At 41.9% G+C, this 17976-nt stretch overlaps 1 protein-coding gene across 1 annotated transcript in view; it reads left to right on the top strand.

The window, feature by feature from the left end:
- Positions 1-17976, top strand: part of utrn (utrophin) — a 95773-nt gene that overhangs the window by 75191 nt on the left and 2606 nt on the right. The window contains 11 exon segments of the mRNA XM_088285695.1: positions 1683-1884; positions 2328-2413; positions 3515-3672; positions 5348-5514; positions 7744-7855; positions 9623-9759; positions 11005-11043; positions 11440-11505; positions 12869-12934; positions 15854-16015; positions 16075-16309. Of these exon segments, the coding sequence (XP_088141821.1) occupies positions 1683-1884; positions 2328-2413; positions 3515-3672; positions 5348-5514; positions 7744-7855; positions 9623-9759; positions 11005-11043; positions 11440-11505; positions 12869-12934; positions 15854-16015; positions 16075-16309 (1430 nt within the window).

Here is a 17976-nt window from a genome sequence, read left to right as displayed (position 1 = left end):
CAATTGCTATCACTGCCATCTACGTCAAATTCCCTGCCTTATGTTACCTCCCGTTCACCAGGCCGCACTAATTACGGGACACACTTCACATGGCTCTCTGGTAGTTTCAAGCCACACACACACACACACACATGTACACCCCTGTACACACACATTAATACACGCGGCACATTAGCCGGCTGCCACGCGAGCTCGTTTGTGCCACTCGAGGCCCCCTGGCACAGACTTTAACCCAATTAGACATTTTATAGTATGCCTGTCATGCGCTTGTGTGTGTGCAAAATGTGCCATTCACACATTACATGAGCAGACAATCCCAAAAAAAAAAAAAAAAACACACACGCGAGAGACCCGCGGATGCGTGTATGACATTACTGTTTGGAAACAATCAGGCTAATGCATCCCCCACTTGCAACAAAGCTCCACATGTTGAAAAACAACCAAAACAAAAAAAATGATGAGTTTGAATTATTGTGGCTCATTAGCGGTCGAGCACAAATTGTCAGGCGCGCAAGCTTGAATGCGCACCTGCACCGAGGAGTTGTTTGCGGGGCGACAGCTGGGTCGCCTCAAAGGGTGGGCGGCTATTAAAACAACCGTCTCTCTGTGAGTGATTATTTTTGTCACTGTGAGACTGGACTGTTTTCTTACTTTACTACCGACATTGTTGCGGGGCTGCAACAACAAACTGAGAATCACAACATTTAGTAGGGTGTGAGTGAGAGAGAGTGAGAGAGTGAGAGAGTGAGAGAGTGAGAGAGTGAGAGAGTGAGAGAGTGAGAGAGTGAGAGAGAGAGAGAGAGAGAAAGAGAGAGAGAGAGAGAGAGAGCTTAAATGAAGTTAAAAAAATAAAAAATAATAATTATCTAAATGTTTGTAATGAAAAAATATTGTGCAAATGCTTCGTACTTAAACGTTAAATACAACTGATCTGTACGACGACGCGCACTCGTGGCAGGCAACGAGGCACTCTAAAATGACCACGCCGGTGGACTGTCCTAAGGGAAGATCCATTTTCACAGCTCGCTAGCTCACTGCCCGGCTAATCATTGTTAACACCAACCAGTGTTATTGTAAAATGTCACTTGGCATTGTTTCAGCCACGCCCAAATAAATCAGAGAATAACAAAATAAGTACTTTTCAGTCTTTGCGCTTTCTCAACAACATTTGTGATTTACTTTAGATACAAATCTCCAAATTTTTTAATGCGTCCATGAAATTACTATTCGGACCCACCCTCCAAAATATCGTGCAACGCGTTTCATTTTATTATGTTTGAGTGATTCCCGTCCTGGCGCGTTGCATTTGGAAGCCGAGCACGAGTGGCTAAAACAGGAAGCCAGAACTGATCTCCGTTGATGAGCAGAGGTGGAATCATAAAACCTCAAAAATGGGCGCATAAACCTTTATGAGTAGCCTTAAAAAAAAAATTCTTCCCAACTCTGCCTTTTCATTTTTTTTTTATTTCAGTGCTTTATAAAAATGCGTATAAAAGATGAAAATACCAACCAGCAAATTAGATTTGTGGAAACTGACTGGCTTATTTCCATCATATCAATAATTAATCACAATCATCCAGTTGTTCTCTCGCTATTCACTCTCAGTTAAGCTTCTATAAACGTGGTGTTCCAGTTTTTCGCCGCTTGTCCGGTTTTCTCAAATGTCATTCAACTTTTCGTAGTGGACCTTCTGGACCTGAGCGTGGCCCAGAACACGTTCGCGCAGCACAAGCTGACCAACAACAACCAGCTGATGTCCGTCCCGGACGTCATCAACTGCCTGACGAGCATCTACGACGGCCTGGAGCAGGAGCACAAAGATCTGGTCAACGTGCCGCTCTGCGTCGACATGTGTCTCAACTGGCTGCTCAACGTCTACGACACGTATGTTCGCGGGACACCAAAACGTCTTCTTAGACAATCGGAGCAGTCTAGTGGCCATCAATTTGATGACGTGAGGAACAGGAACAGCGCATTTCTAAAATCGATTCGATTCATTAAGGGCCCGATTCGATTTCCGATTCACTTTGATTTTTGATTCAATGAAGGATTTCAGGGAGTATCAATTTTACTTTGGTATTTGAAGGTATTCTCAGAAGAAGCAATGCTGCGATGGTGTATTTGTAAAAATATTATTTACATTATGAATTGAAGCCATTAAATTCGATCAAATTCGATTTTGTTTTTTTTTTTTTGCTTAGACCTCCAAAGACCGCACATGCCTAATTTGCGTCAGCGCTATACTGCCAGTTACATATCAATAAATCATGTTTCTCACGATGAATATCCATAATTGATCTGATTCGATTGTTGCGTCCATTTGAAAGCGGCCGCAGCGGGAAGATCCGCGTCATGTCCATGAAGATCGGCTTGCTGTCGCTCTGCAAGGGCCACCTCGAGGACAAATACAAATGTAAGTCATATTCCAACACACGCGCCCAGAGAAAGTCGGTTGTAGAAATGCTGTCGTAATTGGATGGCCGACCTCTTCCGCTTTACGTGATTGTGCATGCATGTTTATTTGCCGGTTTAAATGTCTTTCGCTCTCCTTGTCTAAATTGTCCACCGGTGTCGCTCTGTCATTGCTTACTTAGTCTCCCCCTTGCCTCCCTTTTCCCTCCCCTTTTCTCATGCCCTTTCCATGAAAACGTTCCCTCCCTTGGCATATTCTATTAGACCGCGAAGGGTATCATCCACGCCTGATCGCGCCCTCCCTGTTTTGCTCGCGCACTCTCATTGGCTCGCAAGTAGAGACTCCCGCACACAACGCGCTGTTTGCTGTGTCAAACGATATCCGCCGGTAGTTGGTATTGATAGGTTACATGTCAAAAAGAGGTGTGTGTGTGTGTTTGTGTTTTCGTATTACTATCCTTCATGAGACCTCAACTACTAAAAACACCTTTGTGTGTGTGCGTTCCTGTATTACTATCCTTCCTGAGACCTCAACCAGTAAAAACACCTTGGTGTGTGTGCGTGTGTGTGTGGGAGAAAGGAGGTCACACACGCAACGCTTGACAGAAATGGAAGGCTGAAGTCAGCTTTAATCACAGCACAAAGAGCTGCCATGCCTTTTGTTTCTGCTCTTTGTTGAAATGCTCCCTAAAATACATCACTGTGGATTGTTGTGAGAAGTTACTGGAATTTAGTACAGCGGCCTGTTCTGTCGTTTGTGTCGTAAGAAATGTTCGGAAAGCAACATGGCCTTTTATTTTCTTTATTCTGGCTGTGAAATTATAATTGCGCCACTTCAAATCTGCCTAGCAACAAATTGAGCATTGCTGATATGAACTCATTTTTTTCCCCCATGACTTGTGAATTCTGCCTAGCAACAAGTGGCCATGGATGCTAATCACAATTTCCTTCATTGGCTTTGGTGGCAATTAGAATTGATCCCTGCGAAGTCTACCTAGCAACAAGGCCGCCTGCCTACTACGTGACAATTTTCTATTTGGTGTATTAAAACTTGGAATATTGTGAATCTTACCATGTGTTGTCTGATGACTTCGGTCGGCAGACCTATTTAGTCAAGCGGCGTCAGCGGGAGAAACATGTGACCAGCGGCAGCTCGGCCTCCTTCTCCACGAGGCCATCCAGATCCCAAAGCAGCTCGGCGAGGTCGCCGCCTTCGGTGGCTCCAACATCGAGCCCAGCGTGCGCAGCTGCTTCCAGCACGTATGTATTCAGTGTTTTTACGATTATACTGGTGACACTGGTGAGCTGTGAATTTTTTTTATTTATTTTCCCCAAAAAGTCCCTTAGATTGTAAATTCGAGCAACATGTATGCTGCATACAGTTTCACAAACAATGTAAGTCAAAGCACTCGTTTAACTTGACCCAAAGTGCAAGAAGCATAGAACATCTTCATCACAGCTCATTTTTATTCCGCCGCGTAACCACCCCAAAGTCGGACTTGAATATTGAAGCTGTGCTGAGCAACCGCGACGCCTCGCGTGGCCTGCGGTCAGCTGCCGCCTGTCCCTCCCTCCCCCGCCGCTGCTTTACGACGGCCAGCGAATCAATTTTGCACTTTTATCGCTGGATGTTCCTGGCATTTAACGATGTCTTTATCCCCTCGGGGATCGCCCGTTCATCCCTCACACGCTCTCTCTTTCTTGCGCTGACGGTTCATTTCCGGGAAGTGAGCATTCAAAATGGCGCGAGGCTATGAATTTCATTTTTTTTTTTTTCCGTGGATTCACACGCACAAATAAATCGCACCAGATGTGCTCACGTCATTCAGATCATCCAAGTTGGTTCCTTGAATTTTTTTGTTGTTTTTTTTTTGTGCGTGACACCTGTGCTCGTCTCGTCAATGACGTCCAGTCCATTTGCTTTAACGAGCTCATGATGAATGAATGGCGCCGCTATAAATTTAGCCTCCTTGACTGTACTTTTTCCTCATTCGCGTCCTTTTAAGCGTCCATCTGTCTTATTGGGGTCACATCCTTCATGCTGCCGTAGCTCGTCGTGAATTTTCACTTTTGACTTTAGCAAGAAAATACTTATTTGATTTGTGTGTGGATGTAATTATGTTAACTCTGCATAGCAAAAATTTTGCGAAAGGCATGTGACAACTTCCTTCCCTTGCCATGTGGCGTAGTCGTGATTACGTAATCTGCCTAGCAACAAGTGGGAGCTGTACATGCTATTTTTTTTCATTGGCTGTTGAGGCAGTTATTGAGCCTCGTGAACCCCAAAAAATAATTTCTTTAAACCCGGTGTATAAAGATAATCCCTTTACCCATTTTTCTTATTTATTTTATAAATCACGTTACTATGATCAAATATATGCAGCAAAAATGTGCTGAAACTTTTCGAGTTTTGCATGCCAAGCTATTAAGGAGAATTAGACGATTCACTATTCAGTCAGTTGAAGAGTACGCCAACCTTTTGTTGCCCTTTTGTTGTTTGTCAGTGTTTGAAAGGTTATGTTTGTTTTTTTTGTGGGGTGCAGCAATGCTTCCCGACATCATCACGGCATCCTCCTCCGATTGCTAGCAATGAACCGATTGGACAAATTGGACGACAAATTTAAAAATTTTAAAATGGCAATTACAAGGCGTTGCTTTGCATCATCGTCATCGCTAATTTCATATTCTATTAAATAATTAATTAATTTATTCTAATATAATTAATCATTAATATAATGGATTAATTTATTTTTAATATAATTAATAATTAATATAATTCATTAATTTAGTTTAAGTGGGGGAACATTGATTTGATATACATGAGTTCCAATCATGATCACGGAATCATTTTTTTTTTTTTTTTTTTTTTTTTTTGTAAAACGTCATCCCCTTGAGTTGCCAAATAATGGCTCACGTTCACGTTTTTGTGGCATAGGCGACCAACAAGGTGGAGCTGGAGCCCCGGCAGTTTGTGGACTGGATGCGTCTGGAGCCTCAGTCCATGGTGTGGCTGCCCGTCCTGCACCGAGTGGCCGCCGCCGAGACGGCCAAGCATCAGGCCAAGTGCAACATCTGCAAGGAGTGTCCCATTGTGGGCTTCAGGTACTGACCCAGCGCTTTCTGTCAAAATGGCGCTTACAAGTATGTGTGTGTGTTCAAAGGCAGACATGCACGCACACGCTGGTGTTTGCTGTTAATCATAAAGGGCAGCTCTGCTCTGGTGGGCATTTATCTAAATGTCAGCAGAGGCCAGACCACTCGCTAAATAGCATTTAAGCCTCCGCAGGTTTGAACCTTCACAAAGGATGTTGGCAAACAACCCATAACACACACACACGCACCTTTTTGTTCCGATTTGATTTTGAGGAAATGTAACGTCGGGCCACAACCGAAAATGTGACAAGGCGTCGGACCGATCAAGTGCCTCCGTATGTCATGTTACGGATTGATGACAGGACGAAGGAGAAGAATGCAGATGAAGCGTTTTTGTTGGGTCTTTAAATATGAGCGAGTCACAGTTAAAAAAAAAAAAAAAAATGATTGGGAATAATGTCATGCGTTGTAAGTGGTTGAAAACAAATCAATGCAATATAGGGCTTCAGGTGGAATTTCTTTTTAAAATGGAGTATTCCATAAAAGATGGTCTCCGCTGATGATATATTTGAATTTAACATTGGGATTTGACATGTTGGATAATTTAATTTACGATCGCTGAGAGTTTTATTTTATGGGTTTGTTTATATTTATTCATATTTTTATTTTATTTATATATATATTTTTTAATTTATTTATTTTTTAATTTTTATCTGTTCACGCTAGTTTGCACTTTTTACCAAACAGACTATTATGGTTGTTGGTTATGGTTAAAAAAAAAAACAAAAAAAAAGAATATTCCACCGATAATCCCATCAATTCATCAGGAAATGGAATAAAAAAATAATTTAGCGTTACAGGGTTACCATCTTTATATTCTACTATAAGGTGGTGAGTGACGTGGGTGTCAAGAAACGACAACCTAGAAATGGCCGGCCGCTCAGCCCGTCAGCAGCTTGCGTATGACTCCCAAATGCGCATGAAAGTATATTAGCACCCGTGTCGACTTAGCGCGCTCGCTACGCTTTATAAAACGGGCTAAAATGAATACGTTAGTATGTAGTCTTCCTCTGAAGGTGACTGAACTCCTCCCCCTCATGACTATACAGAGCCCATAATGGTGTCTTTGACTCGTGCGAGCAGTTGAGCTCCGTGATATACGACTTGTGAGGGCTCATCCGTCAGCCAAGCCCCCGCAGAGGATAGAGATAAAGGACTCCGGCTATTATGGCTGTCTTTTCTCTTCTTTTTTTTTTTTTTAAGCCGCTAAATGGATTTCTGGCTGCGGCTGACCAGGATGGAGGTGTTGTCCTATTGAGGAGTGTTTTGAGCGGAAATGCAATTGTCTGTCACTCTTGTCAGCACTTCTAAGAGGCTTTTATACGGGCTGCGTGGGCGTGCAGATGAGAGTGGCGGGGCGGCGAGCAATCGACCACCAGGGGAGCTGCACCAGTCAAGATTTATTTATTTATTTTTTTTTTTTTAAGAGGGCGGTTGAACAACACGGGTGTGAATTGAAAAGCAATCAAAGCGTCAAGTTAGAAGAAAATAGTTAAAATTCCCCCACAAAGCTAAACACAAGTCTTAATTTTGGAAAAAAATAAATGCTATTTTGTTCACTTTGATCAGGGGTGTGCAAACTTTTGGATTGGCGGGCCGCAATGGGTTCTAAAATTTGACAGAGGGGCCGGACCAGGAGCAGATGAATGGAGTGTTTTGGTAACCTCACCTCATCGGAGAAAAAAATACATTTAATTTAAAATGAAAATGAACACAAGCATTACAACAAAATGTCTGTCTTTTAATTTTTTAATTTTTTTATTTTTTTATTTAAATTTTTTTCAAGTTCAGCTGCCAGATCAAAACATTTAATGGGCCACATGTGGCCCACGGGCCGTAGTTTGCCCACGCCTGATTTAGATTAGGACGTCATGGTTTAAGATTACGTTTTATGTCTAAAAGGAAAAAAAGAGACTATTATTGGAAAATTGCGAAAAGTGCGACTTTATTCTCATAAAATTGTGATTTTGCATAAATTCTCATAAAATATTTTTTCTGATTTATTTAAGACAAACACACCCAAAAAAAACTGTTTAAAATAAAAAAAAAAATTCGAAAGCCCTACCTGGCTTGAAAATGTTTTTTTTTTTTTTTTACCAATTTGAAAAACGCGCCCGACATGCACGCGGCAAACTGAAAAGTGTCGACAACTCTTGGAATGATATTTTTTGTGCGCAGGTATCGCAGTCTGAAGCATTTCAACTACGACGTGTGTCAGAGCTGCTTCTTCTCCGGGCGCACTGCCAAAGGCCACAAGCTCAACTATCCCATGGTGGAGTACTGCACGCCGGTGAGTACGCAAATTTGTTTTCGCCCTCGCACGTGATAACGCATATTTTACAGTGTTGACATGAACAACTCTTGACTAAAATCCGCATGAAAGGGATTTAAGATTCATACGGCGGCGCTGCCATGGAACCTTCATTTGTATTTTTCTGAGCACTCTGGTCAAATTTCCCTGAAGAAATGATTAAATAATATTCATTTTGCTCCCATTTTCTCTGGGAAAGCAATTTCTGTGCGACGAGATGATTGTAATCAAAGGTACATCTGTGAAAATGAGCCATGGCCTCTTTGTAATTTAGCTCCGAATTAGGCAAACTCATTCCATTTTTTTTTTTTTTTTTTTACTTTTAATCTGCTTCTCCAATTTTGCAAAAGGGATGAATATCGACTGCAGCAAGGCGAGCGTGGCGTTCGGCGAGCACGTTTTCTTCATCGCTCTCGCGCTTCTCTGTTGCCGGTGCTCGATGAAGGCTCGCAATCAGCGTTGCCGGCGTTGGGAGCGTATTTGGCTGGTGACAGCCGTCTGGCAAGCGTGACGGAAGAGTGAGAGACAAAAGATAGAATGGGGTTGTGACCTTATCAGAGGAGGCGCGGAGCGCCGCGAGAACGCCTGAGTGGTCGCAAGCCGTCGTCGTCGTCACGGAGGCAAAAGTGTGCGATGAGATTAATGAAGGAGGAAGACTTCGTTTTACAGAGTGGGCCGGCTCGGCGTTGACCTCAAGTGCAGCTACGATCGATACGTGGACCTTTTGCTACTGCGCTGCACAGACGAGACTGAACTAAACATTTTGGATACGTTAGCATTACTATTAAGCTAGCTGACAAAACTGTGAGTTTGATTGAAATAAACAATTTGTGATTCCAAAATTAAAAATTTTGTGTTTACTTCGACAGTAAAGTGCAACTCAGGCTGGCACTTAAAATCTTTAGGACTGAAAGCGCCATAATTAAATAAATAAATGCAGCATGAAATGTTAATTCAAATTGTTACTAATTAATTAAATGTTTCATTTATTCATTAAATGTGGAATTAAATAAATAAATGTGTTTATTAAATTATCAATGATTATATGTTAAAAATATACATGTAATTATTTCTTTAATTAATTATTTATGTATTTAATTAATTATTTCAGTGTTTAATTATTTTATGGTCCCGCGTTGCCGTGTTTCATGAATTAATTTTATCTGTCAAACTCAAAATTCAATAAATACAGAAATAATTATATCGAATTTCTTTTTTTTACCTATAATCATTGGTAATTTAATTAATTTTCTAACAATAATTAATAATTAATGACACATTTATTTATGTAATTCCTCATTTAATTAATACATTTAATCCATTAATGAAATTTTTGATTAATCGTCATGATTTATTTATTTATTTAATTTTGCCACTTTCAGTCTTCCATACTGATCAGCTTGAAACTATTTCTTTTTTTTTTTTTTTGGAAGACTTGTTTACAGTTTGGAGTTGACCTCAGTGCCACCATACAGCACTAGCAAGTTAAGGTAGCGGATGAATGACGTCCAAAAAAAAAAAAAAAAAAAGTTTGACATTGGGGGATTTGAAAACGAGGTTGATTTCTGCCGCAAGATACTTGAGGTAGCTCAGGGATGTTTTTCTGCCACACAAGGTTGTGAAGACAGCTCAAGACTTTCCGTTCTGTCAACTCTGAGCGAAACATAATAGGAAGATTTGACACACTTGTAATAATATTAAGAATGCACGCCCACACGTTGAAATTCGTCATTTTGTCTCCGCCAGACGACATCGGGCGAGGACATGCGAGATTTTACCAAAGTGCTGAAGAACAAATTCCGCTCCAAGAAGTACTTCGCCAAGCACCCTCGACTGGGCTACTTACCGGTTCAGACCGTCCTCGAGGGCGACAATATGGAAACGTAAGTGTCATTGAAGGCTTCTTTTTAAAAAAAAAAAAGAAAGACAAATACTGCCAGTGGATCCGACAAAGTGTAAATTTAACGTTCGTAAAGCTTCCACTCTGGCCGATGATGATAAACGAACATCTGGCGTTTTTTTTTGTTTTTTTTGTTTCCGAACAAATCTCGTCACACGCCTGCGCACCAGCGGCTGAGGTGTCTTCCTTTCCGTTCTTCTCTCCTCGCTTTTTGTTTTTTGTTTGTTTTGTTGCTTCATTATGCTTTGGCACAATATTTGTCGCAGCTGCGCCGTTGATCTCCTTAATGTCGAAGCGGCGCCAAGGCTGATTAACATCCTCACGCAGCAATGTATGAAGAAAAAAAAAAAAAACCCCGCAGAGAGGACGTTACCTTTAAGGCCACGTGCACCCCTGCTGGTTTCTTTCTTGCTTCGGATGTCACGAGTGTACGAGGCAAGGCAATAGAAATTATTTTTAAAAATCAAACATAGTGATAAAATAATCTGTTAATTAATTTTAACTAAAAATATTTTTTAGATGAGGAACATAGTTATAATAATAATTATAAATATTTAGAAATGTAATTAATAATAAACATGCACCAATTTTTGCAGACTAAATTATGTCTCATAGTAGCCAGTTGTAGTATTTTTTTTTTTTTGAGATTCCCTCCAACCCATTTTCTGTACGCTTAGTTTGCCTTTTCCCAAAAAGTCTTTGTTTTTGTTCAAATTCAACGCAGCCTCTGCCATTGCACCTTGCGGATGGACGGATGCTGAGTCTCTCTCTCATCCACACACATCCTCCGCCTCCGCCTTCTCAGCTCACGTTGTGAGGAATGACTCCTGCAGGGCTGCCCGCCTCGTACATGTCTCTCCCAAGGCAGAAAAAGCCATTATGTTGAATAAATAAATAAATAAATAGAGGGGGAGGGAGAGAAAGAGAAAGAGAGGGGGGAATGGGAGAGAGGGGGGGGGGGGGGGAGCTGGTCAATTGGGTTCGTTAAAGTTTTTGAATAATGTTTGACTCAAAATAAAACGGGTCAAGTATGCTCAAATTCGTACGTGATAATCTTCACTGTTACTTTTCCGGCCAGACGTCTTCCTTCTTCCCTCTCCCTTTTTTCACCCTCCCCTGCTGTGTTTTTGTGAGCCACACTGAGTGGATTTGACCCGGACATGTTCTGTGGTACCCCTTGAACCCGACCCAACCCAACCCCCACCTTTCTCCTCCCCTACTCTTACAGTCCCGTCACCCTCATCAGCATGTGTCCGGAGCAGTACGAGTGAGTATCCACGACCGAGCGCCGGAATGCCCTTTTATTCATTTTTTTAAAACTTTTTTATAACAAACCACACATCATTCGGTCTTGATTCCCGCGCCTCACCACAACTAAAGCCACGCCTGACTTGCATGTTGCCTGCCTGCCTGCCTGACTGACTCATCCACGTGACACCCGACATATCTGCTCACTTCCTCTCCTCAAAGCATTCCAAGCAGCGGCTGCCGAAAGCCCTCCGGTCTCCTCGTAGATCTTCCCGCTACCTCATTCCTCTTTGCGAGATGCTCCGTTGGGTTGTGGATGTGCGCATGTGTATGAGCGCGCGCCTGCGAATCCTTTTCATGAGGTTTTGGTCGCTCGCCCAAACTCATTCATCTCCATTACATCATTCGTCTCCAGGCTGTCCCAGTCACCTCACTTGTCCCATGATGACACCCATTCCAGGATAGAGCAGTACGCCAGCAGGTAACCCCGCCCCCGCCCCCTCACCGGCAGAAATATTTGAGCATTTTATATATGTTCAGATGGAGTTAAAAATCAGTTTACTTGGTAAAGAGCCATGTGGAACACCACCAGTATCTATCTGCAAGGGGTCCTCAGTTTATTAAACATCCTGTTAAGTCACACGTCAAATTGACCAAAACTACTTTTTCTACCATTACTTTGGTTCGGATTATCATTAGAGCTGATTATATTTTTGATGATTGTAAAAGCGCCGTCACACTATGGTGGCACGATGGCAAAATGAAGCTTCAAATTCGCCTCATGAACCATTTGTTGTAGATGCCACTGTTGGTTTAAGTTTAAAAAATGTCAAGCCCAATGTTGAACCGAGAGTGCCATCTGCTGGAGTCCAAAAATACTACGACTGGTTCATGAAGCAGATTTGAAGCTTCATTTACCCATCACTACTAATTTGTGTGTAACTGTACGGGTTTGTTCCTTTGTGTATGAAGAGCTTTTTAGACCTAAAGAGTGAGTGTATTAAAGGAGTAAATCAACCCCCCCCCCCCCCGCCACCCCCCCTCCCCTAATAACATAATTTGTGCCATTTTCACCACTCACTGACAAAGACGAGACTCAATTACGTCTATTTTGAGTGCATTAGGAGAGGAGTCTGAAGTCTCTGCCTGGTGGCTCGATGACATCGCCGGCTCAGATCACACGACCTCCAGAGCTGGCTTTCGGCTAATTCTGTAACGCCGGCGTGCTGCATCGAACCACTGGCCAACTCGGCAGCGGGTGATGGCTTCTGCTTAATCATCAGCCGGCACATTTCCTTCCATGCTGGCTTTTATTACACCTGGAGCCTCAAAATAGCCGAGCGGGGGTGATGATTTACTCAACCGCAGATCATAGGAGGAGCAAAGATGAATACAACTAAGCTGAAGTTCACGCTCTCGTGTGCTCATTTTCTACCCAATGTTACATTTCATCAGGAAGGGGAGATTGTGACTGAGTTTCAGTAATTACACGCTTAGATCAGGAAAAACAGGCTCATTAGTGCTTCCCCTCCGGAGCCTCATGCTCCTGTTAGATTGCGCGCGTAGATAGTTGTAAGAAAACAACGCTCACAGTCGTCACGTGGATCGGTGTTTGAGCCGGCTAGGCTGCGTTAGAGTGCCTCGTCGCACAACCACGGTTGATTTGACCTCACTCACGCGAGCAAAACATTCAAATGATTTATTATTCAATATCTTTCCTCGACTTATGTAGAGATACCTGAAAAATCTACTTTGGTGCCACGCATTTCTGGTTCCCTTATGTCCTCTGACAAATGTATGACATTCCGGAGTGACGATGTTGAGTGATGATGTTTGTCCCTCAGATTGGCTCAGATGGAGAGGTCCAACGGATCGCTGCCTACGGACAGCAGCTCGGCCACGGGAAGCATGTAAGTCCTCTTTTTTTTTTTATGCATATTAATGATCTCACGTATGATCCATTTGCATTGAACAGGTTGCTTTGTCCAAATGTCCAAATTTGTAATGTGATTCGTTTAAGTTACGATTTTAGCCACGCAGCAAATTAAAGTTGTAAGTCAAGGTAGCGCTGTCGCCGAAAAGCTATTCAAGTGTTTCTCCGGGAATCGTCGGAGACATTTGCAACGGCTGGGAGAGATTGGGGTGGCGAGCGAGTGATTGGTTTCAGCGTCGCTGATAGCAACGCTTTATCTTGATCAGACGCAGTGAGAGAGAGCCGGAGAGAGATGTAAAAGTTTGCTGAAAAGCGCTGAGCTCCATTTCTTGTGTGCCACCCGAATGTGTTGTCCTTTTGCCAAACTATTAAATCGGAGACGAAGTGAACCCAGGGACACAAGTGGGCATGCACATGATTACAGCGATTAACACCGCTCAGTGTTGAAGCATGAAACAGTTATTTGAACATTTTCTATGTGTATATATATATTTTTTTATTTTATTATTATTTATTTATGTATTATTTATTTTTATTTAATTTTTTCAGGTATTTTTAGTTTTAGTTTTTTTAGCAATCTTGTTTTTGAAATTATTTTATTTTATGGTTGATATTTTTTCATTCAAATTTTTTTTTGTTTTATTGATTCAAATCCTTTTATTATATTTGTATCATTTGAATATATTTCAAACAACAGAAAATGTCCCTCGTGCAAAAAAAAAAAAAAAAAAAGAATCGCATGAGTCGAAAAATAATTTGAAACTGTTGAGCCAGTTAGAAGAGTCGCGCCGTGTGAAGTGAGTCAGCAACGGCATGTGAGGCGCTGAATAGAATGTCATCATCGTCATCCATGTTGCATCGCTTCCCTGCTGGGGCGAGCGCACCCTGACGCCCCTTCACCTTCACGTGACTTGGAATGCTTTGATCAGCACGAGCGTTCCAGTCCTCCTGACAGCTGAAAAAAACAAAATAATAGAGCGGAACAACAAAAAGTGTTGCTGAGGAACACGCATTCAAACGTGTGACAAACACATTATGCCCACGCCAACTCGCTCCTGCTTGTCTTCTTCATACAATCCTTACGCCCATACACAAATGTGCGGGAAGGAGGTGAGGATGATGACGATGACAATGAAGGCTGAACAAAAACACCCACGAGAGCGCAATTGTAGCTGTGTTGGGAATCGCTCCGATGTGGTCTGTCGGCATTTTGAAAAGTAGTGCGCTCCATATATTTGGTTTACCTGTGGCATTATTATGAAATACATATTTTTGTCACATTTGTGAAATGGACATTAATATTTGATTAACATGATCTGTGAAAAATTAACGTATATATATATTGCTTGACAGGAGTTGTCCGCTCTTATTTGATGTTAATTCTCTTTTAAATGAGTGTTGGATGTTTTTAGCCTGAAGGACTCAAGGTGTCCCACTTATTAGTCCTGAATGAATCTGACTGCACAGTGACGGCAACACTGCACGGACACGTTATGATTGCAAGGCTACTTTGAAATCGGAACCTTCAAAGGCACTGCCGGAGTATTTTGTTGCAATTTTTTTATTTTTTTTTTTTTTTTACAGTAAAGCTTAGATATTTTCTGTTTCCTTCCCCTTGTTCCTCACCGCTTTCATTTATCATTGTTTCTTTCTCGGCTGCTTGCTTTGTTACCGTTTAAGCCCGCGCCTTCATGCCTCGAATACTACATTGAAGCCCAAATGCCCTCAATGCATTTTGGGGGAAAGTAAGCAATTTTTCACCGTTGCGCACAAACTTTCACTCCTGGTTTGCTATAAATCAAGTAAAAAAAAATATATATATATATATATATTTTTAAACATTTTTATCCAATTTTATTTCATCCAAATGAAGGTATGCTAGCTAAAATTAGCATAGATGCTAGGCTATGTTTAAACTTTCAAGAAACTGCGACTTAGTGCAGCGTACAATACTCGCAGAAATATCGATTTTCTTTCTGCTCTGTGGGTATAAAACGTACAGTAAAACGGCGGTACTTGATGACACCGGCCGTTGGCGTGCTGTTAGCTAGCTCGTGATTGATTTGCGCTTTAGCACGCTTGTAGCACAAGCGACGCAATTCTGGTCTTTTTCACACGGAAAACTCGTTGAAGTTTCTCGTCGCTTTTACTTTGGGAAGGCATGAAACGGTTGTCGCAAATCTCCTGGAAAGGAAACAGTGAAAAGACTGGAAACATTTGTTTGATGGCTTAAATGACAAATAAAAAAAAGTCCTCTTTTTAAACATGATATCTTTTAATGTTTGTGTATTTGGTTGTCAAGCAGGACAGAAAAAAAAAGAAAAAAAGCATGGCAACATTCTCGTCAGATCAGATACAGCGTGTAAACAGATGGGCCAAAAGCACATATACGCACACTCCAAAAACAACTGCATCTATTTCTCTCCGGCTCCAACCTAATCCTCCCATCTGCCCCTGTGCACCTGCACTAAATCCCCCTTCATTCCACTTTATCAGCGAGATAAATGCGCTGCTGTATATGCGGGGTTTGCAGAGCTTAAAGCAAAGCTGTGCCAAAATAGCTTCATGTAACATCGCACGGTTGCAAAATATTTTATTAATCCATTTGTTAGGTTACACGCTTGGATGGAATTCCCCCCCCCCCCTCCCAAAAAAAAGTCATTTTATATTACCACTGTCTGAATTTGCCAGATTGGAAATATATTGCGATATCCCATGACTATTTATTTATTTTTATTTTTATTTATTTATTTTTTTTATTTTTATTGTTATATTTTTATTTTCATTTTTGTTTTTTGTTTGATTTTTATTTTTATTTCAATTAAAAAAATATATTTTTATTTTTATTAATTAAATATTTGATCTTTTTTTTTTGTTTTTGTTTGTTTTTTTTAAGGGACGACGAACACACGCTGATCCTTCAGTACTGCCAGACGCTGGGAGGCGAGTGCTCGCCCCGCAGTCAGCCTCGGAGCCCCGCGCAGATCCTCCAGGCCGTGGAGAAGGAGGAGCGTGGCGAGCTGGAGCGGGTCATCAATCGCTTGGAGGAAGAGCAAAGGTAGCGTCCGTCGGCCAGTCTCCGCTCGCTGCCGTGACACGGGAAGGTTTGACTTGCAGGAGCCTCCAGAGGGAGTACGAGCAGCTGAAGCAGCAGCGAGGGGCCCCCGCCGTAAGCTCGTGGGAGTCGGGGGGCGCGCCGTCGGCCGCTCATCCCGACGAGGCCGACCTCCTGGCCGAGGCGAAGCTGCTGCGGCAGCACAAGGGCCGCCTGGAGGCTCGGATGCACATCCTGGAGGACCACAATAAGCAGTTGGAGTCGCAGCTTCATCGCCTCCGGCAGCTCCTGCACCAGGTGAGGTCTGCAATTTGGAGACACCATATATTTAAAAAAAAAAAATCATATACTTTTAAGGAGAGAATGCAGAAATGTCACTTAAAAGAATTTTTTTTCAAATGCAAAATCAGAATTTTATAAAAGTGGAGATCTCGTTTATCACTTCCTGTTCCCACAAAAGGTAAAAATCTGCGATATTGCAAAACCATGAAAAAAAAAAAAAATGTACAATACAGTGAAAGTTGAAATTTGAACTTAAATACTTTTAAATTTGGCAACTTTACATTATTATTATTATTGTAATAGTCATAATTTTAATATAAGAAATTTGTAACCTTACGACAATAAACTCAGAATTTTAAACCTTAAAATTTTTTCATCTGGGGGGAGAGAGCATATCAAACAATTTTTGTAGTTTTACCCCTACCGTGCACTTTATATCTAATTTAAACATTTTTTTTTTTTTAAAAAACATTCATTGCTCAAGAGAAAAAAAAAACAGCTCGTGCACAGGCGATGAAATCCGAAGTCATGAAAAAACGCTCTATGCTAATTTCATGATTAGCGCGCCAGCCTCGTTTGCAATCCTCCTCGTATCAACAATTTCCACATTTGTCTCCCCCTTGTCTGATTGTCTTCCCAATTTTGATTGTTTGTGGCAAGCGACGTGCGAGCCGTAACAAATAGCAATCCCAGCAAAGCAGACAAGCGCGACCTGGAAGCGGCCGCGTGGGCGCACCTGCCACTCGATCGAGAGCCGATCCAAGACTTGGATACAAAAGTCTCACTTTACAAGTGGAACTTTTGAGATGAATTAATTTAACACTTTGTTTATTTAGTTTTGGGATTATTGGGATTTCCCTTGACTTGCTACGAGGGGAAAATTAATTTAAAAATCCAAACAATTTCAAGGCTGAGCAGCGTGGCGATCCAAAGTGACGCTCTTTCGTCTTCAGGTGTACCTAATGATGCGTCCGATTTCTCTCGTGGTCACCCCAGCGTAGCATAAAACGGCGGCTAATTTATTTTTAGCTTCTAATCCGAGTGAGCTTTGACCGTCGCTAATGTGAGAGGAGCCTCCAGTTGCAGGACGTTTGCAACATGATAGCGCCGCGGGCAACGGCCGATGAAAAAGAAGAAGAAGGGAAATTGGCAATATTGATTTGGCTTTGAGTGCTACAGGGAGTCTGGGATGGTTGCTCTAAATGTCAGCGGCTGTAAATTGCCTGTTTGTGCCATCTGGAAAGCTGTCCACAGTCATTCCAATAACACACTTTGCTCTTATTTTGGTGCAGCCGTAAAAAGCGAATGTTGTCATTGCTTCGGCGCTGAGCGCGGTCCGTTGGTGCCGTTTTCACTAGAAGGGCAGTTTTGTCGTAGGAAACTAAAATCTGTCGTCCTGTCTAATATGTAGCAAATCTGCCATTTTAGTGGCTCGATGGCTTGCTTAGTCATGGACTTCCTCTTGATTGGCAACAAATGTGCCTAGAGATGATTTTTTAAAATTTATTTATTTATTTTTAAACATTTACTGCCTTTGACGGCTAAAGACGTCAAAGAGCCATTTTTTTTTTTTTTAACTTGGTTGGTAGTGAATGAGTTACCACACTTCACAATGAGCAGCAGTCTACAGTTGTTTGCTAACGCTTCCCCGTTCAAGTTTGCTATCCAAGGAAACATAAAAT

This window comes from Idiotropiscis lumnitzeri, chromosome 21 (genome assembly GCF_059441095.1).
Source record: "Idiotropiscis lumnitzeri isolate Australia: NSW breed Sydney's pygmy pipehorse chromosome 21, RoL_Ilum_1.0, whole genome shotgun sequence".
Lineage (NCBI taxonomy): Eukaryota > Metazoa > Chordata > Actinopteri > Syngnathiformes > Syngnathidae > Idiotropiscis > Idiotropiscis lumnitzeri.
This window is presented reverse-complemented; position numbering and strand designations above follow the sequence as displayed.